Genomic DNA, 24686 nt, shown 5'->3' with positions numbered 1-24686 from the left:
GGTGTGTGCCCTTTATCATGTGGACGAGGCGCTCTTCTTTTCCTGGTTTGCTGAGAGATTTTTATGAGGAATGAATATTGTAATTTGTCATCTATGCGGATAGGCATATATTTGTTGTTTTTTAGTGTGTTAGGATGAATTGTATTAATTGTTTTTCAAATGTGATACCAACGTTCATGGTCTAAACCTCCGTAGATCGTGATACAGTGTATTTTGGATATACTATTAGATTCCATTTACCAAAACTTTTCTTAGAATTTTCACACCTGAGATCTTGGTTTCTAGTTTTCATTTCAGTGTTTTTCATTCTATTTAAGTTTTTGGGAGAGGTTATGTATTATTTCTTCCTCATATGAGGAAGTGAAACAAGTCATGTGGGCAGGAGTTTTCCTTTTTTTCTTCTTTCCTTTCTTTCTTTCTTTCTTACTAAACTTACTTTATTTAGTTACTTACAGAGTCTTGGTCTGCCACCCAGGTTGGAGTACAGTAGTATGATCATGGCTCACTCAGTCCCAACCTCCTGGTCTCAGGCGATTCTCCCGCCTTAGCCTCCCAAGTAGCTGGGACTACAGTAGCACACCACGATGCTTGGCTAATTTTTGTATTTTCTGTAGAGACGGAGTTTCACCATGTTGCCCAGGCTGGTCTCTGTACTCCTGAGCTCAAGCGATCCGCTCACCTCAGCCTCTCCAAGTGCTGAGATTACAAGTGTGAGCCACTGCATCCCACCTGGGCAGGAGTTTTATTTGTGGGAAAGCTTTCAACTACAGTTTCTTTTTTCATAGTGCTACCCATTTATTTCTTCTCGAGGGAGCTTTGGTTTATGTATTTACAAAGATTTGGTCTATTTCATCGGAGTTGTGGGATTTGCGGCACAGAGTTGCTCATAATACTCTGTTATCACCTGTGAAATCTGTAGTCATGCTACATCACTCATCCCTGTTACTGGTCATTTGTGTCGTCTTTATAACCCCAATCGATCTGGGTAGAAGTTTGCTAGTTTTATTGACCTTATCAAAAAGTGTTTTCCGTTGGTCATGGTGGCTCACGCCTGTAATCCCAAGCACTTTGAGAGGCTGAGGCGGGCAGATCACCTGAGGTCAAGAGTTCGAGACCAGCCTGGCCAACATAGTGAAACCCCATCTCTACTAAAAATACAAAAATTAGCCAGGTGTGGTCCCAGCTACTTGGGAGGCTGAGGCAAGTTTACTGCTTGAACCCAGGAGATGAAGGTCGCAGTGAACCAGGATCGCACCATTGCACTCCAGCATGGGGGACAGAGCAAAACTGCATCTCAAAAAAAAAAAAAAGTTAGTGTTTTCATTTTATCGACTTTTCTCATTTATTTTACTCTTTCCTATTTAATTGTCTTTCTTCTGATGTTTGTAATGTACTCTCTTCTGATTTCTTTGGGTTTAATTTACCCTTTCTCCTGTGTCCTAAGGTAGAAGCAGAGCTCATTAATACAAGGCCTTTCTTATTTTCTGATACAGTCATTTAGTTTCACTATTTTCCCCATCAGTAGTGCTTAAGCAGAATCTCTGGAATTTAGATGCCTTGTTTCATTTTCAGTTACTTCCAAATACTTTATTTCTTTTTTGATTTTTTTTTCTTTGATTCATAGGTAATACAGAGGTATTTGATTTAGTTTACAAATATTTGGGGGTTTTCCAGGGATCTTGCTTTTATTAATTTCTGATTTAATTTCATTATGGTCAAAGAACATACTTTGTATGACTTGAATTTCTTTAAATATATTAAGTCTTGTTTTATGGCTTCAAATATGGGCTGTCTTGTTAAATATTCCATTTGTCCTTGAGAAGAGTGTGTGTTTTGCTGTTGCTGTGGGGAATATTTTGTCAGTGTTAATGAGGTCAGGTTGAGTGACAGTGTTCAGGATTACTATGCGCTTCCTGATTTCTGCCTAATTGTTCTGTCAGCTATTGAAAGAAAGGTTCTATTAATTTATGCATTTGTCTGTTTATCCTTTTAGGGTTTTTTTTGTTTGGTTGGTTGGTTTTTTTTTTGAGACGGAGTCTCGCTCTGTCGCCCAGGCTGGAGTGCAGTGGCCGGATCTCAGCTCACTGCAAGCTCCGCCTCCCGGGTTCACGCCATTCTCCTGCCTCAGCCTCCCGAGTAGCTGGGACTACAGGCGCCCGCCACCTCACCCAGCTAGTTTTTTTGTATTTTTTTTTTTTAGTAGAGACGGGGTTTCACCGTGTTAGCCAGGATGGTCTCGATCTCCTGCCCTCGTGATCTGCCCATCTCGGCCTCCCAAAGTGCTGGGATTATAGGCTTGAGCCACCGCGCCCGGCCTATCCTTTTAGTTTTATCAGTTTTTGCTTCATGTATTTGAAGACTTGTTAAGATTTTTGTGGCCTCGGCCGGGCGCGTTGGCTCAAGCCTGTAATCCCAGCACTTTGGGAGGCCGAGATGGGCGGATCACGAGGTCAGGAGATGGAGACCATCCTGGCTAACACGGTGAAACCCCGTCTCTACTAAGAAATACAAAAAATAGCCGGGCGAGGTGGCAGCGCCTGTAGTCCCAGCTACTCGGGAGGCTGAGGCAGGAGAATGGCGTGAACCCGGGAGGCGGAGCTTGCAGTGAGCTGAGATCCGGCCACTGCACTCCAGCCTGGGCTACAGAGCGAGACTCCGTCTCAAAAAAAAAAAAATTTTTGTGGCCTCTTGATTGATTGATCCCTGTCTTTATCTTTAGTAATAGTATTTGCTCTCAATTTACTTTGTCTCATGTTAATGTAACCACTCCAGGTTTCTTTTGACTAGCCTTAATATGGTATACCTTATATCCTTTTTACTTTAATCTATTTGTGTATTTAATAAAGTGCATTTGTTGTAGATAAGATAACATTTGGGTTTTGCTTTTTTGTCTTCTATTTAGAATGTTAACATTTAGTGTGGTAATTGCTTTGGTTCGGTTTAGGTCTCTCATCTTGCTGTTGGTTTTAGAATAGTTTTAGACTTACAGACAGATGGAGACGATTGAACACAGTTCCCATACACCTGGCACCCAGTTTTTCTTACTATTAACGTCTCACATTAATATGGTGCATTTGTCCCCATCACTGAACCAGTAGTGATACGTTGTAACCTGACGTCCTTTTTCTGTTTCAAGATCTCAGCTGAGAACCACATTATATTTAATTGTTATGTCTCCTTAGGCTCCTCTTGGCTGTAACAGTCTCCCAGGCTTTCCTTGTTTGTGGTAATTTTGATATAATAGTTCTGAAGAGTACTAGTCAAGTGGTTTGTAGCATCCTTTTCTATTAGAATTGGATGTTTTCTCGTTGTGATGCTGCAGTGTTAATGGGTTTGAGAGGTTAAAACACCATTTTCATCACGTATGTCAAGGTGCACACTGCCAGCGTGACATATCACTGTTGGTGTGGATCTTGATCGCCTGGCTGTTTACTGGGTTTCTCACTGTGAAGTTACCCTTTCCTTCCCCATTTCTGTGTTGTACTGTTTGGAAGGAAGTCGCTGCGTACGGCCCACACTCAAGGAATTGGGGATTTACAGTCCCCCTCTATGAGGACATGAATCTTTGTAAATTATTTAAAATTCTTATGTATGGGAGATTTGTCTTTTCTCCTTTATTTACTTATTCAACTATTTATAGCAGTGTGGATTCAGGAATGTTTGTTTTATACTTTTCGTTATAATCTAATACTGCTTTATTTTGTTGCTCAAATTGTTCTAGCTTTGGCCATCAGGAGTTCTGGTTGGCTCCTTTTGACATGCCCCATCAACGTAGGGCTTTTCGTGGTTATTTTGTTTGGTTTTGTTTTTTTCTCCTTGCTTCAGTCTTAGAATCAGCCATTTCTCCAAGGAGCGCTGGGTCCTTCATTGGAGAGTGATATCAGAAACCAAGATTGAGTGCTAGGCGTGTTCTGTTTCTTTTTGTCCCATCCGTTCTTCGTTCCTCTTTCCCTCTTTTTCTGTTTTCTTGTGGAGTAGCCTTCTTCTTTGTTTTGCTGTTTAAGTGATTTCTTTGCGTCTTGTTCCACTTCCTTCGGCTAACCCAGTCTACCTGTGAAGCAGCTGCGTGCTGCTTCACGTAGAGCACAGCATCAGGGCAGTCTGCCGCCATTGCTCTCGTGGCCTGGATGCTTTGGTCATCATGCATTTTGCGGTTACTTATGTTATAAACTGACAATATATTGTTTTTATTTTTATTTAAAAGTCAGTTATTTTTAAAAGAGATTTAAATTATAACAAGCAAAAAAGCACACCTCTTTGTCCATGTGGTGGTGGTTTCCAGTGCTCTCTGTTAACGTGTGTAGATTTCTCTGGGTTGGGGGCGGACCATGCCAGGGTCTGATGCTACACTGGAGCTGAGCTGCTCAATGTTGTCCGCAGCTGACTGATCCTCGGAGCTCGTCGTGCATCTCATTTTCTGTTTGATTTTGGGAAGTTTCTGTTACTGTGTCTTCAGGTTCCCAAGTCTGCTATAATGCCTAACCTGTTGTTAATCTCATCAGGTATTTTTAATATCAGACATGGGAGTTTTCATCTCTATAAGTTTTTTCTCTTTTCTTTCTTATTTTTGTAACTTTTATGTCCTTACCTGACTTTGTGAACATATGGAATACAGTTATGGTAACTTTTACCATCCTTCTCAGTTAATTTTACCGTCTGTGTCAGGTCTGGACGACGTCTGTGGGTTGATATTTCTCACTGTCACAGGTCACACCATCCTGCTGCTTTGTTTGCGTGCGTGGTCATTTTTGGTTAGATTGAGTTTTACTTTATTCAGGGCTTAGTATTTTTGTATTTCTTTAAGTATTTGATATTTGTTCTGAGATGCAGCCAAGTTTCTTGGAAACAGTGTGATCCTTTCATATCTTGTTTTTAAAATGTGTTAGGTGTGAGTGGAACCGTGTGGTGTGGGACCTGTTTCCTATCACCAAGGCAGGGCTCCGGGAATCACAAGATTTTCTGGGGGGGGACGGTTAACCATTTCAGGCCCTGCACGTGAATGACATATATTGTTACACTTCTGATCCTCTCAGGTGGTTCTTCCATGAGCCTTGGGTAGTTTCATCACATCTGTGCTTTGCAAAGAACCTGGCCGACAATGTGCTGGGGCCTGGGCCCTGCGGTTCTCTGGAGCTCCTCCTGCCGTCTGGCCTATGCACTCAGCCTCCCCATCTCCTGCATTCTCTTTTTCTCTTTCACGCAGCCATACACTGGGTTCCCACCTGACTTCCCACTCCCTGGGCACAGCCTGGGACTTCCCTCAGGGCAGTGGGCTGGACCTGTGGGGGTTACTTTAATGTCTCATGTCAAGCCGGGCATGATGACTCACGCCTGGAATCCCGGCACTTTTGGGAGGCCAAGGCGGGCGGATCACAAGGTCAGGAGTTCGAGACCAGCCTAACCAACATGGTGAAACCCCTTCTCTACTAAAAATAAAAATAAAAAAAAATAGCCGTACCTGGTGGTGTGTGCCTGTAATCCCAGCTACTCAGGAGGCTGAGGTGAGAATCACTTGAACCCAGGAGGTGGAGGTTGCGGTGAGCCAAGGTTGCAACACTGCGCTACTGTTCTTCAGCCTGGGTGACAGAGCAAGACTCTCTCAAAGAAAAAAAGTCTCATGTCACGTAGGAATCCATGTCCTTTGTAGCCCTACGTCCCACATCTAGAAAACGATCATTTCATCTATCTTATTTGGTTTCTTGGTGGTTTTAAAGGGAAAGTTAACCTAGCTCCTGTGACTCCATCTTGCCTGGAGGCAGATGGCCTGTGTCTTCCCAGCACCATGTGCCCAACCTCCAGTCTCCCCGAGAGCCCGCCTCACTTGTCATTGTCTTTGCTCCTCAGTCTCCTCTGGCTGCAGTGCCAGGCGTTTCTTGCATGGTTGGGTCACTCCCCATCTTTCTAAGGTGGTATTATCTCTCATCTTAGATGAAGCCACCCCGGGGCAGCCCATCTTCCACTGTAGAACACTTCAGCTGTCTGCTTGCTGTCCTATCTCCTTGCTTCCATTCCCTCTTGAGTCCAGTCCAGGTCTCCTTGCTTCCCTTTCCTCTGGAGTCCAGTCCAGGTCTCCTTGCTTCCATTCCCTCTGGAGTCCAATCCAGGTCTCCTTGCTTCCATTCCCTCTTGGGTCCAGTCCAGGTCTCCTTGCTTCCATTCCCTTTTCAGTCCAGTCCAGATCTCCTTGCTTCCCTTCCCTCTGGAGTCCGGTCCAGGTCTCCTTGCTTCCCTTCCCTCTTGAGTCCAGTCCAGATCTCCTTGCTTCCCCTCCCTCTGGAGTCCAGTCCAGATCTTCTTGCTTCCCTTCCCTCTTGAGTCCAGTCCAGGTCTCCTTCCTTCCCTCTGGAGTCCAGTCCAGATCTCCTTGCTTCCATTCACTCTGGAGTCCAGTCCAGGTAGACAGCTGTCCTAAGCGGCATTTGTCGAGCTCTTTAATGACCCTGGTGCAGCCAGATTTAGTAGTTAGTTCCAACTTCTTAACTTACCTGGCTCTACTGTGTCATGTTGTAGTGGGTGATTATCTTGGCTCCTAACTTCACAGTATCCTAATGGTCTTCCCACCTTGCTGGCTGTTAACCTGTGTCCTTTGGCCCTCATGCACTTGCCTCCTGCTGAAGGTGGGAGTGTTCCAGGTTCAGTCCTGTGCTGTTTTTCTTCCTTCCCTTGTGGCTTCAGCACCACCTATAACTTCCAGCTGGTGCCTGCACAGTCTGTCTACACCATGGAACCAGAGATCTTTTCAAAATGTCAGCCTTGAATTGGTTTTCTATGACGTTTACTCTAACATCCTCTAACGTCCTCCTTGATCTCACACACACATCAGCCTCTGTGACCTCATTTCTTACTGTGTCTGTCACCCCTCTTCTCAGCTGTGCTGGCCTCCTACTGCTGAACTCTACCCCTTGAGAGGCCCCATCTTGGGACACCTGTGCTTGAGGCTCCCCGCTTAGAACACACTTCCCACCTTCCTGCGTGCCCCACCCCTCCTCTATCAGATCGCATGGCACTTCCTGTCTGGACGGCACCAGGCCTTGCTGCCCCTCATCCTGGGTGGTTTCCTCAGTGTCAGTTTCTCTCTGACATGGTGTATATAGTTACTGATTAACTGTCTGTTATCTGCCTCTCCCACGAGAGTGTTGGCTTCACGAGAGCACAGGCTTTGCCTTATTCAGGCTGAATTCACAGAGCCTGCCATAGTGCCTGGCACATAGAAATATTTAGTAAACACCTGTCAAACATGGGGAGTGGAGTGTGAATTTAGATGAGTGACCTGGAGACACTTTAGTCTAGATGGACAGTGGCATCAGGTTGTGTTTTCAATTTTCAGTTTTCAGTCTCATTGAGTCCCATGGTTTGGTTTTGTGTTATGGTTGCTTTAGCAGTTTTGTTTTCTTTTTGCTGGTGGGGGTGGATTTTTACTAAGCTCATTGTATAACACCATACAAACTCCCTGTCCCTCTTATTTGTCCTGAACGCTCCACTTTGTCTTTGCCTTTTCATGGTCTTTAACTTTGACTTTTAAGATACAAGTGTCTCTTGTGTTAGCATGGCTCATGTATGATTGTACCATGCTAATTTGTATAGGAATGTAGAAAAAACTTAGTTCTTAGCATTTCAGTGCCTGTCGTCTCAACATTATTAAAATACCTGTTTATGCAGTGTCCAGAGTCCAGCTCTGTCTTATAGAGCTTCAGATTCACGGTCCTGTGCTGCCTGTGACCACACACACCATGCCCTCTGGCATCTTCTCAGAAATTTCTTCCAGAATTTAGATCCAGCTTTTGTTTCCTCTTGAAGATCTGGTTTATTTATCATTCTCTTATAGGAATTCTGTAACACGGCAATTCTCACTTGTTCCTTCTACTCTGGAAGTTGAAAGGCAAATTGAAGCCTCTGTTGTAGAAACTGTCTAGTATTGTAGAGCCTGTCTGTTTATGATCTCCAGCCTTGGTTGTTTGCCAGTTATCTTTGTCATCGTTGTTTTAATTTTTTCCTCTATATTTTATTATTGTTTAGTGTTTGTGTTTGTGTAGGTTACTTGAAAATTCTTTTTGCAGTGAGACAAGGCATTAGCTAAATTTACACTTGTCATTTCTGGTAGAAAAAGCCCGTGCTACACTCTGCTCATGAGACTTAGATTATTTTTCTAAATTGTGCTGTTTTTGTTTTGGGGGATAAAGGAATACATTTTTTTGCATGATTTACTTTTTTGATAGGTAAAGTAGCATTTTTTATACTCAATATACACTTAGGGTAGTTGTGTCAGAATGTAAGTTGAAAGCACTAGAACTGCTGTACTGAATTATCTGCTTCCTAAATTTTAAGCCGTTTTTCCTAAGTTGATTATTACTTTTCTGTAGGAGGAAATGAGTCTCAACCAGAAAGCCAGGAAGACCCCCGGGAAGTACTTAAAAAAACATTGGAATTCTGCTTATCTAGGTAAGGCTGGTGGTGTTTTTTTCTAATGTCTCGTGCAAATAGTTAAATTATATACAAATGGGGTATTTTATGAAGGAGTATCTACTCATATCCATATATATGAATATTAAGACGTGGAATATTGAGTAATAACAATCTTTTGACGTTTGAGAACGGAATGGAACCTTCATGTCAGTGGTCCCCCGTGGTGTTGGTGGTCACTGTCTGGAATGCCGTCTGAAGGGCCTGGCCCGCCCTGTGCTGCTGAATCAGACTCTTCACACCGAAGTTTGAGAACAAATGTGCCATGTTGTTTCTGAAAACACACCAAACACTGAGATAGCAAGTTGTTTTATTTATATAACACTCACTTTTAATCATTTTTTTCCCCCTGAATAATACCTTTTTCTTAGTAAAACCTTTAAAGTTCCAGTGGCAGAACTGGACATAAAGGAAGGTGGGATTGGGTTTGATGTAATTTCTCTGAGTATGGCAACAGCCGATTGGCTGTGTGTAAGGTTTTCTGTCGAAGATGATTTTCCAGGTGTTTTCTCTGGAGCCCTGAGGATTCCACACAGGTGTCTGCTAGGGGCTCCTTGAAGCCTGTGGCTGTATGAGGCGGAGGTGTGAGGGGCTCTGCTGGCCTCCTCCCCATGCCCATGCTGTTCCACGTTTGGAGTCTGAGCATACTGCACCATGACACAGCAGACGCAAGAGGTGCTGGGGCACCAGTGGAGCACCCTAGGGGGCACAGGTGTGAGCCCTCTGCCACTCACCCCCTTCTGTAGCCCCACGGGGCCAAAATCAGCTACAACTGGAAGGTGGCCAAGATGAGGGTGGAGCAGGGCCTCCTCCTGCATGGCCTCCGTTTGATCGGCAGTCATGGGCCTTCACCGAGGGACACTGAGCAGAGGCGCCAGGAACCCAGCACTGTTTTCAGTTTTGAAATGTTTCTTAGGACCTTGTTTACTACATTGTACGATGCCTTGAGAATTCACAGGAAACATTGATCTTTGACCAAAACACCAGAAAATAGCTCGTCATGGCCCAAACTGCTGATGATTTGTGGCTCACCTTTGGATTTTGTGGGTAAAGTTACTGTTTCCTTCTTTTTAATTCTGGCTGCCAGGAAGCCAGGGCTGGATATAGGCTCTCTAGTGAGTGTTCCAGAGTCTACAGGAGGAATTTTGTGAATGATGTTATCCTGGCCTTTTTAGGTTTTCCTTTCTTGTTCATTCAGCTGGATTTCTTTACTTTAAATTTTTTTTTTTTTTTTTTTTTTTTTTTGAGACGGAGTTTCACTCTTGTCACCCAGGCTGGAGTGCAATGGTGCGATCTCGGCTCACTGTAACCTCCACCTCTTGGGTTCCAGCGATTCTCCTGCCTGAGCCTCCCAAGTAGCTGGGATTACAGGTGCCTGCCACCATGCTTGGCTAATTTTTGTATTTTTGGTAGAGACAGGGTTTCACCATGTTGGTCAGGCTGGTCTTACTCTGAGCCCGGGTGATCTGCCTACCTTGGCCCCCCAAAGTGCTGGGATTCCAGGCGTGAGCCACTGTGCCCAGCCTAACAAAATTGTATGTATTTTTAATAAACTCCTCAAATACTTCTTAGGGCAAAAATGACAGCTACAAATAATTACATCTTATTTAAAAATAACCATCTTCTCATGAATTTTGATTGTAGAAAGTGCAGTATACTTTTACTTTTGCACTCCCTGCCTCTTCAAGACTGAGATTTTGAAAAAATTTAACTGAGGCCGGAGAGACAGCAAATAACAGATGGGTCCTGGGCTCCGATTTAACTCCAAAGCAATACCATGCCACACTCATGCCTCTTGTGAAACTGGAATTGCAGTAGGTGAAACTTCTTTTTAAAGAAATATTGATTAAAGGAGATTGTTTTCTTTCAACAGGGAGAACCTTGCTAGTGACATGTATCTTATATCACAGATGGACAGTGACCAGTATGTGCCAATCACAACGGTGGCTAACCTCGACCACATCAAGAAGCTCAGCACTGATGTGGACTTGATTGTGGAAGTGCTAAGATGTAAGTAAATGACAATTTTAAATTAATAATGCTTGTCCTTAGAGTATTTGTCTTCTCAGTGTGAACCTTTAAATCTATAGCCATCAAACATTAAGGTCCTTGATGGCAAGTCAGATTGTTCTCTTGCCTCCATTGCTTTCTGCTCAGGTCCAGTAATTCTGGACTAGCGCCTGATAGTCCTGGGAATGCCAGTTGGATCCATTATGAAACCTCAAACAAGTTTTGGGCCATATGAAGTAGAAAATAATCTTTTTAATGGGAATTTTAAAGATAGCTCTTTCATTCATGAAAAACAAAATAAAAATAACATTTATAGTTAAAGTAAAATACATTTTAATTACAGCTTTGCCACTAAAGGTGTTTCTTTCAAATTGCAACTTCCTGTTTATGTTTTGATGAAATAATTATTGCAGTTTTTCTTAAAATTGTGTTGTGGGCCAGGTGTGGGCCACCTATATTCCCAGCACTTTTGGAGGTCGAAGTGGGAGGATCACAAGGTCAGGAGATTGAGGCTGTCTTGGCCAACATGGTGAAATCCCATCTCCAGTAAAATACAAAAAATTAGCTGGGCGTGGCGGTGCGTGCTTGTAATCCCAGGTACTTGAGAGGCTGAGGCAGGGAAATCGCTTGAACCCGGGAGGCGGAGGTTGCCGTGAACTGAGATCGCCCCATTGCAGTCCAGCCTGGCGATAGAGCTAGACTCCGTCTCAAAAAAAAAAAACAAAACAAACTTATGTTGTGAGTGAAGTTGTTTCTTTGAAATTTGGCAACATCAAACAGTGTTTAAGCATTAAGTGTTGATGATGCCCCCTACATAGTTTTGAGTGATTGGACATTGCTAAGCCTGACTTAAAGTCTCCTTTAAGTCCACTGCCTCTACTCACATAGAAGGGTTTCCACATTGTCCCTGGCTTAACTGCACTGGCGACAGTTCATGCAGGTGTTTTTGTTCTTGTGTGGATTTGACTTTACAGTAGTATAAAAAGGTAAGCATCTTACCTTAGAGCTTAGTTGGATTTTCTTTTCACAAATACAAGTTCTCTATTTCTCTGTTTTTAGACAGATATCGTGGGTTATTAAATTATTGGAGACAGTGAAGAAACTGGCAAACATGATTACCATTGACTGTGAGTTCTGAGAGTGGCACTGCCATCTCCCAGAATGGCGCCGTGCTCCCTGGTGTCACCATGCAGAACAGAAGCTGTTGTCTGTGCCAGCTGAATTGGGCCCCATCTTTGAAAGGCCAGCAGCATTCTTGTCCCTGTTTATACTCTGAAGTCTTTTTTGGTTATGATTAGGAGTTCCAGGTTTAGTTATTCCTTTTAGGACAGACCTTGCAAATGCTGCTGCCCCACTGGGATGATTTCTCAGTTGATTGTTACTGGCAAGAAGTGGTTTCCACCGACCATGAGGATATTAAATTGCTCTGTGTGGTTACTCAACAGAGCCCACCTGCCCATAGGCGATCCAGGGCAGCCTCGTCACCTATTTTGTCCCATCTCCTCCTGCCTTCTTTATGACTTACCTTTTATCCATTTGCACTCAGCTCTTTAGTTTCTCATTTTGTCTTTTTTTCACTCGATTTTTGGACAGAGATGTACATGCCTTTGTAAGAACCTGTGTGATAAGAATATTGTTAGCAAGTTATTGCATTAGTTGTAGTTCTTAAGAGGATGAACATGTCATAAATAGGTCCACAGGATTAAAGTTCTTATCTTACTTTGTTTTTTTGTTTTGTTTTGTTTTGTTTTTTATTTAAATTGAATGAATGAATGAATGAATTTATTTTTGAGATGTAATCTCACTCTGTCGCCAAGGCTGGAGTGCAGTGGTGCCATCTCAGCTCACCGCAACCTCTGCCTCCTGTGTTGAAGCAGTTCTCCTACCTCAGCCTCCCAAGTAGCTGGGCATTACAAGCATGCACCACCACGCCCAGCTAATTTTTTGTATTTTTAGTAGAGACGAGGTTTTACCACGTTGGCAGGGCTGGTCTCAAACTCCTGACCTCAAGTGATCTGCCCGCCTTAGTCTCCTGAAGTCCTGAGATTACAGGTGTGAGCCACCATGCCTGGCTTCATCTTATGTTTAAATCTTGTGCCCAAAATACCTAGCAGAGACTCAGACACACAGCAGATACTTGATGAATATTTAATTTTATCTTTTTAAAAATTTAACTCAAGATCGTTTGAATGATTTTACTTTGAATACTGCAGCTCTTGTGTTAAGTTGTGTAAGTTACATTTCTAGATTATTTTTAATGTCATAATAAACATACAGTGCATGTCCTAGTATGTCTGATTCAAGTGCTGTTTTTACCCTTAATATAACTGAAACTGCTAATTAAAAAGACATGCTAAAATATTTGTCACCAGAATAAATACATTGTGTTATATTCACACAGTGAGTACCAGAGCTGTTACAGTGAGCTAGGCCTACATATTCCAACAAGAATAAATTTTAAAATTATAATGTTTATAAAAGCATATTTCCAAATTTGTGCAAGGTGATACCATGTATATAAAGCTTGGGGGTGTGTAAAGCTGAAGCGCAGGGATTTTTGTGGGTTCAGAGGAGCATGGAGATGGTGGGAAAGCATGAATGGGATTGAAGCTCATCATTCAGTGTCACGTCATGGGGGCAGGTGAGTTGGGTGAGGCGTGACGTGCAGAGGGTGACACCCCTGCCTGTATGGAGGTAGAATTTACATACCATAAATTATGCATTCTAAGTGTACATTTGGTAAGTTTTAACATATTTATACACCCATGAAACTACCACAATCATGATACCAAACATAGCCATCACAGCCACCCCCGCCAATCTTCCTCTACCCCTCCCCAGGCAACCACTGATTTGCTTCCTGTCACTACAGATTAGTGTGCAGTTTTACAAATTTGATGTAAATGGAGTCGATTATGCAATATCACTTTCCTTTGGTCTGGCATAACTATTTTGTTGTTGACTGGTGATTGCTTCTTTTTGCTGGGAAGTATTCTTTCAAATGGATATTCCCAGTTGGTTCATGCACCTACCAGTTAAAGACATTTAGGTTATTGCCAGGTTTTGACCACTACAAATTGCTGTGGACACTTGTGTAAAAGTCTCTGCGTGACCGTGTGCTTCCCTGTCTCTCGGGTAAATAGCCAGAAGTGGAATGTCTGGATTGTGTTGTTAGGTGTATGATTCACTGTGAAACCGCCCACCTGTTTTCCAAAGTGGTTGGACCATTTTACGGTTGGCCACTACGGCAGGGATGAGAGCTCCAGTTTCCCCATATCCTTCTGACACTTGGTATGCAGTCATGTTAATTTTATGTTTTCTAATAACTATATAGTGGTATCTTGTTGAGGTTTTAACTTCTATTTCTCTAATGATTAATGAAATTGAACATTTTTTAAGTGTGCTTATTTGCCTTCTTTTTTCTTCTTTGCAGTAGTGTCTATTTAGATGTCCCACACATACTTTATTAATTTTATTAACAATTGAGTCCTTTCTTTAGAAGTATACTTTATTTTTTTTTTAGACGGAGTCTTGCTCTATCGCCCAGGCTGGAGTGCAGTGGCGTGATCTCGACTCACTGCAAGCTCTGCCTCCCAGGTTCACGCCATTCTCCTGCCTCAGCCTCCCGAGTAGCTGGGACTACAGGCGCCCGCCACCTCGCCCGGCTAATTTTTTGTATTTTTAGTAGAGACAGGGTTTCACCGTGTTAGCCAGGATGGTCTCGATCTCCTGACCTCGTGATCCGCCTGCCTTGGCCTCCCAAAGTGCTGGAATTACAGGCGTGAGCCACCGTGCCCGGCCAGTACACTTTATTTTTTAGAACAGTTTTAGATTCACAGCAAAATTGTGAGCAAAGTACAGAGATCTCCCATTATATCCCCTGCACACATGCATGGCCTCTTCCCATATGAACATTCCCCAGTAGAGGAACATTTGTTATAATTGATGAAACCTACACGGACACATCATTATCACCTGCAGTCCACAGTTTACATAAGGGTTCACTTGATATTGTATATTCTGTGGGTTCAGACAACTGTATAGTGACATGTATCTACCATTACAGTGTCATATAGGGTAATTTTGCTGACCTAAACATTCTCTGAGCCATGTGAACTTTAAAGCAGTTTTTTCAATTCTGTGAAGAAAGTCATCGGTAGCTTGATGGGGATGGCATTGAATCTATAAATTACCTTGGGCAGTATGGCCATTTTCATTATATTGATTCTTGCTATCCATGAGCATGGAATGTTCTTCCATTTGTTTGTGTCCTCTTTTATTTCATTGATCAGTGGTTTGTAGTTCTCTCTCACATCCCTTGTAAGTTGGATTCCTAGGTATTTTATTCTCTTTGAAGCAGTTGTGAATGGGAGTTCACTCATGATTTGGCTGTCTGTTATTGGTGTATAAGAATGCTTGTGATTTTTGCACATTGATTTTGTATCCTGAGACTTTGCTGAAGTTGCTTATCAGCTTAAGGAGATTTTGGGCTGAGACGACGGGATTTTCTAAATATACAATCATGTCATCTGCAAACAACCCTAAGCCAAAAGAACAAAGCTGGAGGCATCATACTACCTGAAGTCAAACTATATTACCTATATTACAAGGCTACAGTAACCAAAACAGCATGGTACTGGTACCAAAACAGAGATATAGACCAATGAAACAGAACACAGCCCTCAGAAATAATACCACACATCTACAACCATCTGATCTTTGGCAAACCTGACAAAAACAAGAAATGGGAAAAGGATTCCCTGTTTAATAAATGGTGCTGGGAAAACTGGCCAGCCATATGTAGAAAGCTGAAACTGGATCCCTTCCTTACACCTTATACAAAAATTAATTCAAGATGGATTAAAGACTTAAATGTTAGACCTAAAACCGTAAAAACCCTAGAAGAAGACCTAGGCAGTACCATTCAGGACATAGGCATGGGCAAGGACTTCATGTCTAAAACACCAAAAGCAATGGCAACAAAAGCCAAAATTGACAAATGGGTTCTAATTAAACTAAAGAGCTTCTGCACAGGAAAATAAAATAAAATAAAATAAAAAAATTAAAAAAAAACTACCGTCAGAGTGAACAGGCAACCTACAGAATGGGAGAAAATTTTTGCAATCTACTCATCTGACAAAGGGCTAATATCCAGAATCTACAAAGAACTCAAACAAATTTACAAGTAAAAAAACAACCCCATCAGAAAGTGGGCAAAGGATATGAAGAGACACTTCTCAAAAGACATTTATGCAGCCAACAGACACATGAAAAAATGCTCATCATCACTTGCCATCAGAGAAATGCAAATCAAAACCACAATGAGACACCATCTCATACCAGTTAGAATGGCGATCATTAAAAAGTCAGGAAACAGCAGGTGCTGGAGAGGATGTGGAGAAATAGGAACACTTTTACACTGTTGGTGGGACTGTAAACTAGTTCAACCATTGTGGAAGACAGTGTGGCAATTCCTCAGGGATCTAGAACTAGAAATACCATTTGACCCAGCCATCCCATTACTGGGTATATACCCAAAGGATTATAAATCATGCTGCTATAAAGACACATGCACACGTATGTTTATTGCGGCACTATTGAAATAGCAAAGACTTGGAACCAACTCAAATGTCCATCATTGATAGACTGGATTAAGAAAATGTGGCACATGTACACCATGGAATACTATGCAGCCTTAAAAAAGGATGAGTTTATGTCCTTTGTAGGGACATGGATGCAGCTGGAAACCATCATTCTCAGCAAACTATCACAAGGACAGAAAACCAAACACTGCATGTTCTCACTCATAGGTGGGAATTGAACAATGAGAACACTTGGACACAGGAAGGGGAACATGACACCAGGGCCTGTTGTGGGGTGGGGGGAGGTGGGAGGGTTAGCATTAGGAGATCTACCTAATGTAAATGATGAATTAGCGGGTGCACCCATTAACTCATCATGGCACCTGTATACATATGTACCAACCAATATGGCACATGTATACATATGTAACATGGCACATGTATACATATATAACCTGTACCTTGTACACATGTACCCTAGAACTTAAAGTATAATAAAAAAAATTTAAACATCCTCTGAGCTCCACCCGTTCATCCCTGCCTCCCCCAATCACTGGAAGCCACTGATCTTTTTACTGCCTCTGTAGTTTGGCCTTTTCCAGAATGTCCTAGGGTTGGAATCCTGTAGGATGTAGCCTTTTCAGATTGGCTTCTTTCACTTAGCAATATATGTTGAAGGTTCCTCCATGTCTTTTCATGGCTTGATAGGTCATTTCTTTTTAGTGTTGAATAATAGTTCATCGTCTGGATGTCCCACAGTTTCTTTATCCATCTACCCACTGAAGGACGTCTTGATTACTTCCAGGTTTTGGCAGTTGTGAATAAAGTTGCTATAAACATCTGTGTACAGATTTTGCATGGGCATAAGTTTTTAGCTCCTTTGGATAAATACGGAGGAGCACAATTGCCAGATCATATGCTACGAATATGATTTGTTTTGTAAGAAACCATCAAACTGTCTCCCAATGTGGATGAACCACTTTGCATTCCCGTCGGGAGCGAATGGGAGTTCCTGTTGCTCCACATCCTCGGCAGCATTTGTTGGTGTCATTGTTGTTTATTTTTGCCGTGCTAATAGGTATGCAGTGACATCTCGTTGATGTCTTAATTTGCATTCTCTGTGACATATGATGTGAAGCGTTTTGCCATATGTAGATTCACCCTCTGTAAATCTTTTGTGAAGTGTCTGTCCAGGTCTCCTGCCCATTTTTTAATCTTGTTCATTTTCTTGTTGAGTTTTTAAGTTTTTTGTGCATTTTGATGTTAACAATCCTTTGTCAGATGTGTCTTTTGCAACTATTTTCCATCAGTCAATGGCTTCTCATCTTGTTGACATTGCCTTTCATAAAGCAGAAGTTTTAAATGTTAATGAAGTTTTTTCGGATCTTGTCTTTAGTGTGGTGTCTAAGAAGTTATTGTCAGACCCAAGGTCTTCTAGATTTTCTCCTATGTTTTCTAGGACTTAAGGTTTTGCATTTTACACTTAGGTCCATGATCCATTTGGGGTTAATTTTTGTGAATGGTGGTGCCAGGTCTGCACCTAGATGAATGTTCTGCCTGTGGATGCTGAGTGGTTTAGCAGCGCTTGTTGAAAAGATGCTTCTTTGCCTCACAGTCACATTGTCAATGATGTGTGTGTGTACACTGAAATATGTAGTACAGGTATTCCGGATACAGGTCCTTATCACGGGATTTACAAATATGCTCTCTCAGTGTACAGCTGGTTTTTTTGTTCTACCAGTGTCTTTTGAGAAGCAGAAGTAGAAATTTTTTTATAGTCCAATTTGTTAATTTTTTCCTGTTACGGATCTTGCTTTTGGTGTTGTACCTAAGAAATCTTTGCTTGGTCCAAGGTTCTAATAGTTTTCCTTTTATTACTTTTATGTTTTACATTTGAACATTCGAGTCTGTGATCTTTTTTGTGCTGATGTTTGCACATGGTGTGGGGTATGCATCCTGTGTGTATCTGTTGCAGCACCCCACATGTCTGGGCTCTTGTTGTATTGACTGCCCGTGCACATGGGTGTTGATCTCTGGAATGTGTGTTTTATTCCCTTGATTATTTGTCTGATTTGATGCTGACACTACAGTGTCTTAATCACTGTAATGTTATAGTAAGTCTTAAAGTAGGTATGGAACCTCCAGCTTTGTTGTGGCCCTTCTAAATGTTTTGCATTTGTATATGAATTTTAGAATCATCACAATTTTTCAAAAAGTCCTGTTGGTGTTTTTATTGGGATTGCATTGATTCTGTAAATTCACTCGAGAAGAATTTACCCATTTTACCAATGTTAAGTTTTGCAACCCACAGGCACAGACTATGTCTTTATGTAGGTCTTTAAAACGTTCGCTTGGCAGTGTTTTGCAGTTTTCAGCATATGAGTCTTTGATGATCTTTTGTCAGATTAAAATACAAAAAATTAAATTACAGTCATGCCCCAGTTACCTTTCTTGTAGAGTGAGCTTTCGTGGCTTATGTCTTTTTTTTTTTTTTTGAGACGGAGTCTCGCTCTGTCGCCCAGGCTGGAGTGCAGTGGCCGGATCTCAGCTCACTGCAAGCTCCGCCTCCCGGGTTTACGCCATTCTCCTGCCTCAGCCTCCCGAGTAGCTGGGACTACAGGTGCCCGCCACCTCACCCGGCTAGTTTTTTGTATTTTTTAGTAGAGAGGGGGTTTCACCGTGTTAGCCAGGATGTTCTCGAACTCCTGACCTCGTGATCCGCCCGTCTTGGCCTCCCAAAGTGCTGGGATTACAGGCTTGAGCCACCGCATCCGGCATGTCTTTTAAGGAATGTTTCTGTTTCACGTAATTTATTAGCGTGAACTTTTTCATAATATTCCATTGTTACCTTTTTCCTGTTGATGGAACCTGTAATGATGTTGCCACTTTCATCTTGATGCTGGTAATTTGTATCTTTGCGACAGTGGGCACCTCTGAGCCCTAATTGTCATCATTACTTGCTGTAACTCGAATCTGTGCATTGCATAGTTTCATAGATGTGACACCAAAACACAATTTATGTAAAAACTGGCAAAATCTGAATTAGGTCTATTACCGCAGTCACATGAGCGTCCTAATGTAAACAATGCATGACTGTTAGGTAAGAGATGATCATCAGGGAGCCAGGGAAGGGCACACAGAAACAAGTTATAAGACAAGATTATTTCACTTTAGGTACTTGTGGAAAGGAGAAAGCCATTAACCCTGTATTTTTGTCTGCTTTTAGTGCTTGAGCTGTTTAGAACCTTTGTTTCATAGTGTTACATACATCATGGCTCTTGCAGGATTTTATATGTCCGTGTACCTTAGTTTTGAAAACTAACATGTGAGATTGGTTTAAAACCTTTGGATTGTGTTAGACTAGCAAAAGTTTTGACAGTTTGCCCATTATTTGTAGGTTTCTTTAGCGTATTTAGTAATATAGTAACAGAATGTAACACATTCCACTGGCATATCACATTTTAATATTTTTGTTTTACCATTGATTTTTCTTCTCTTTATAGCTTTACCTTTAGTCCAAGTGGATGAAAAGGGAGAGAAAGTAAGGCCAAATCAGAATCGCTGCATAGTAATATTGCGTGAAATACCTGAATCTACCCCTGTGGAAGTAAGTACTTTCTCCTCTGAAGGTTACTTGGACATTTTCCCAAAGGTCTTTGTTGGTTTTGATTTTTTTTTACTTTTGTGTGTTTTTTTGGGCTGTATGTTTTTTAGACTGAATACTTACATTAACACTGTTTTCCCAGGGTTTACACACACTGAATTACAGAGTAGGAGGGAATGATTCCCAAACCTTTTGATCCCAGGACTCCTTATAATAAGATAGTGAAGGTTTATTCGTTTCTATATTTAGAAATTAGAAATAACACATTTAAATATTTATTTAAAAATAAGATTAGTAAACCCACAAATCAAGAAAAAAGCACTTTTGTGATAAATAACTTTTCAAAACAAGTATTTTTATGTCAAAGGGGCACCATGAATAACTCCCTGAGCACAGCCACTTTCAGAGAACCAGGAACCTGGTCCAAGCTAGCACAGCCACTCTCAGAGAACCAGGAACCTGGTCCAAGCCAGCACAGCCACTCTCAGAGAACCAGGAACCTGGTCCAAGCCAGCACAGCCACTCTTAGAGAACCGGTAACCTGGTCTGAGCCAGCACAGCCACTCTCAGAGAACCAGGAACCTGGTCCAAGCCAGCACAGCCACTCTTAGAGAACCGGTAACCTGGTCTGAGCCAGCACAGCCACTCTCAGAGAACCAGGAACCTGGGTCCGAGCCAGCACAGCCACTCTTAGAGAACCGGTAACCTGGTCTGAGCCAGCACAGCCACTCTTAGAGAACCGGGAACTTGGGCAGGCCCTTTTTTTTTTTTTTTTTTTTTTTTGAGACGGAGTCTTACTGTGTTGCCCAGGCTAGAGTGCAGTGGCGTGATCTCGGCTCACTTCAAGCCCTGCCTCCCGGGCTCAAGCGATTCTCCTGTCTCAGCCTCCCGAGTAGCTGGGATTACAGGCACCTGCCACTGTGCCTGGCTAATTTTTGTATTTTTTAGTAGAGACAGGGTTTTGCCCTCTTGGCGAGGCTGGTGTCGAACTCCTGACCTCATGATTCACCCGACTTGGGCAGTAATTTTAGGGAACCACAGTATCTGATAGCTTAAAAGTAATGAAAAGCTATCTACTGTTACATGTTGCTGTAAAATCTGCCGTTTATCCAGATGCCTAAACTGAGTTGCTCTGTGTAGTAAACACACTGATGGTTACACCTTGAAATCATGAAGCAAAGTCTTTGTATAAGGTGCTGCGAACTTAGTTTATCCTACCTCAGAAAACGGGCTCTGCCTGCTCTGGGGACTTGCAGGACACAGGAAGCCTGGGTTTGTCGTTGGTCTCATCTCTCATGTGATTTCCGCCTCATCATTCATACTGCATCTTTCCACACACCTTCTCTGCGGAGGAAATGGACATCGCTGCTCAGGCTTCCAAATTTAGCTTTTCAGTCCGAGTGGGTTAGTGTGTGTGAGAGTTTCTTAAGGAAAACTAGCATGTGACAAAGGTTAGGATTCCAACAAAGTTCTCTGCCTGGCATGAGAAATTCTGTTACTCTCATGTAAGTATGGTCCTACCCTAGCAAGTTTTACCTTCTGTTCAACTCAGCCTGTCTTTACTAGTTCTGTATTGTAGTATGTGGAGAAAAAGAATTTCGGATTATAATTTTTTCCTCCTATTTTTATTAAGGGTCTGAATATGAAGGACCAGCATATTTCTTGCTTTTTTTTTTTTTTTTTTGAGACAGAGTCTTGCTCTGTCATCCAGGCTGGCATGCAGTGGCGTAATCTTGGCTCACTGCAACCTCTGCCTCCCGGGTTCAAGCACTTCTCCTGCCTCAGCCTCCCGAGTAGCTGGGATTACGGCCTCCCAAAGTGCTGGGAGCACAGGTGTGAGCCACCGTGCCCAGCCGAGGACCAGCTTATTTCTTATGACTAATTTGGACATCTGTATTAACTTAAAGTAATATTTAAAACATAGATCCTAATTTTTAAGACTTGAAATGTTTGTAAAACTTCAACCAAGGAGAATTTTCTGCATTTAGCAGTAGACATTGATTTTGGAATATTTATATTATTCAAAACTGCTGACCTTATATCTGTTGTAAAACTTGAGCAATGAAAGTCTTAAGAGAGAAGGTTTAAAGGAAACTTTGATAAATTAAAAGTTGGGAAAAAAAGGAAGGAAAATAAGTAGCCTAAAACAATCCACGTAAGAAAAGAAGTTCCCAAGGACTCTGTATAATTTTTATGGAGCCCTTCTACTGGGTCTTAGAAATGTAGGCTAGGAGTTTCCAGAAAATTCTTCTTTAAATGTCACTAGGTGCTTGTCAGTGATGAATACATTTTAAATACTGATTCTGATTTTCTTAAAAATAGGATTTTCCCAGAGGCAGAGGAGTCAACCGTTCTTGCCACTAGTAGACTGATGGTCTAGTAGCCTGAAAGTATTATTGTTTGAGTTTAAAAGTCATAATCCTAATTTACCATTAGTCAAGTGTGACTTTTGCGTTGATGTGTTTTGTCTTTTAACCAGTAAGCATTTACCAGTGATGGGACAACAGCATAGGGCATTAGAATCCCTGGAATCCTTTTTTGTAGTTCATTTGGTTGTCAAGTTCCTTTTGTACTTTTTGAAGTGTACCTGGCTAGAAATTTTTTATGGAATGGCCCTGTTTTTCCTTGTTGCTGTTTTTCTTCTGGTATCTGGTATGAATATAGCCACTCTAGCATTCCTTGATTGACATTAGTATGGTAGGTCTTTTCTATCCTCTTTTAACTCGTTTGTGTTTTCTTATTTAAAGTGGATTTCTTGTGAGCAGTGTGTAATTGGGTCTTGCTTTTCTTATCCAATCTGAAAATTTCTGTCTTTTTTTTTTTTTTTTTTTTTTTTGAGATGATGTCTCACTGTGTTGCCAGGCTGGAGTGCTGTGGCGTGATCTCAGCTCACTGCAACCTCTGCCTCTTGGGTTTAAGCGATTCTCCTGCCTCAGCCTCCCAAGTAGCTCGGACTACAGGCGTGCGCAACCATGCCAAGCTACTTTTGTACTTTTAGTAGAGACAGAGTTTCACAGTGTTGGCCAGGATGGTCTTGATTTTTGACCTTGTGATCTATCCGCCTTGGCCTCCCAAAGTGCTGGGATTACAGGCATGAACCTCCTCACCCGGCCCAGTTTCTGTCTTTTAATTCAGAGCGTGGCCCATCTACGTTTAAGAGGTTAATGATGTAATGATATGATTAAATTTAAATTCTTCATCTTGCTGTTTGTTTTCTGTTTGTCTCTTCTGTTCTTTATTTTCTTTCCCTTTTCCTTCCTTTTGTTTGGGATTAAATGTGTATTTTTATCTCCTTTTTTTGACTTATTAGGTATAACTCTTTGTTTCTGTTTTTTAGTTGTGCGTTAGGGCATGCTTCTCCAGCCCGTGGGCTGCATGCCGCCCAGGATGGCTTTGAATGCAGCTCAACACAAATGCGCAAACTTTCTTAAAACATTATGAGTTGTTTTTTTTTTTTTAAAAAAAGCTCATCAGCTATCGTTGGTGTTAGTGTATTTTACGTGTGGCCTAAGACAGTTCTTCCACGTCTAGTGTGGCCCAGGGAAGCCAAGATTGGACCCGCTTTCTTTAGGCTTTCCAGCTGACCCTCTAACTGTAGTAGAGTCCGTGTAATTCACAGAGCAGCATACCTCTTGACCTTACAGCCATGCTCTCCCATTTACAGCCATGCTCTCCCATTCTCCACTTCTGGCCTGTGCTGTTGTCATACATTTTAATTCTACACAGTCATAAGCCTCACAATACATCGTTGTTGTGTTTGCTTTAAACAACTCATTTTTAAAAAGAGATTAAAAATAAGAAAAACGTGTTTTATGTTTTTTCAGTATTTACCATTTACAGTGCTTCTTATTCCTTTATGTCAATCTGAACTTCCCTTCTGCCTGGATATTCTTTTAGCATGTCTTGTACAGGTCTGCCGATGATGAGTTTTTTTCAGCTTTAGTATGTTTGGGAAAATCTTATTTCACCTTCATTTATGAAAGGTATTTTTGCTGCATATAAATTTCTGGATTGATGGGGTTTTTTCCTTTCTGTGTTTTAAAGATATTCTCTCTTCTGGTATACGTTTTCTGTGGTTTTTATCATCATCCTTCTGTGTGTAATAAGTCTTTCTCTGGCTGCTGTGAAGATTTTACTATTGGTTTTAAGCAAGTTGATTGCAATATACTTTGGTGTAGATGTCAAACTTCTTGTACCTGAAATTTATCAAGCCATTTTGTTAAATGTTTTCTTCTCCCTTTCGCCCTTTTCTTCAGAAAGTGTCTAGCCAGCTGTTTATTTTATTTAGTGTAGTTTTGATTTCAGACACTGTATTTTCCATCTCCAGTGAAGTTTGATTTGGATCTTTTTAAAAATCTTCCATGTATGTTTAACATGCTCAGTCTTTACCTTTTATGGGATATGGAATATACATGCAGTAAACGTTTTATGTGTATTAAGTCTATCGTCTCTATCATTTCTAGGTCTAATCTTTTGCATTATAGGTCATATTTTTCTATTTCTTTGCATGCTTTGTGATTTTGGAGGAGATGCTTGGCGTTTTAAATTTTACTTTACTGAATATTTTTGTATTCTAATAAATATTCTTGAGCTTTGTTTTGAAATGCAGTTAAGTTACTTGGAGCCAACTTGTTAGGTGGAATCAGAGCAGCCTTTTCTCCAGGGCTCATTTTCCCCACGGCTAAAGCAGTGCCCTTCTGAGCACTGTCCCTGCTATCCTGTGGGTTTAGGAGAGTTTCCCACGGTGGCTAGTGGGAAAACAAACCAATCTGGTCTTGGTGAGCCTGCCCTGGGCTTGTTCCCTCTCCTCCTTCAGGCAGTTGTTTTCCAGGCTGGAGATGTGGGGAAGGCCGTCTCAGGCTTACCCTGCGGGCTCTGTGGCCCAGGCACTGAGGGCCACCAACCCCCCGCACCCCGTTCATGTCCCTCTCAGGGATCACACTCGTGTACATGCTGGGGTTCAGGGCCTGAAACCGTTCTTCATGTATTTTGTCTTTGTTTTTTAAATTGAGTCATCTGGGAGAGTAGAT

The 24686-nt window shown here is 41.8% G+C and overlaps 1 protein-coding gene across 13 annotated transcripts in view; it reads left to right on the top strand.

Moving 5' to 3' along the window:
* Positions 1-24686, top strand: part of LARP4B (La ribonucleoprotein 4B) — a 125646-nt gene that overhangs the window by 78944 nt on the left and 22016 nt on the right. For 12 of the 13 annotated variants that reach the window (XM_045399467.3, XM_045399465.3, XM_074000882.1 and 9 more), the window contains 3 exons: positions 8361-8439; positions 10334-10470; positions 19556-19659. In XM_045399467.3, the coding sequence (XP_045255402.2) occupies positions 8361-8439; positions 10334-10470; positions 19556-19659 (320 nt within the window). Of the gene's footprint in view, positions 1-8360; positions 8440-10333; positions 10471-19555; positions 19660-20769; positions 20921-24686 lie in introns of those variants that run through there. The other variant, XM_074000879.1, reaches the window with a different exon arrangement.

Source organism: Macaca fascicularis, chromosome 9, assembly GCF_037993035.2.
Source record: "Macaca fascicularis isolate 582-1 chromosome 9, T2T-MFA8v1.1".
NCBI lineage: Eukaryota > Metazoa > Chordata > Mammalia > Primates > Cercopithecidae > Macaca > Macaca fascicularis.
Note: the sequence above shows the minus strand (reverse complement) of the source record. Positions and strands in the feature narration are given on the sequence as shown.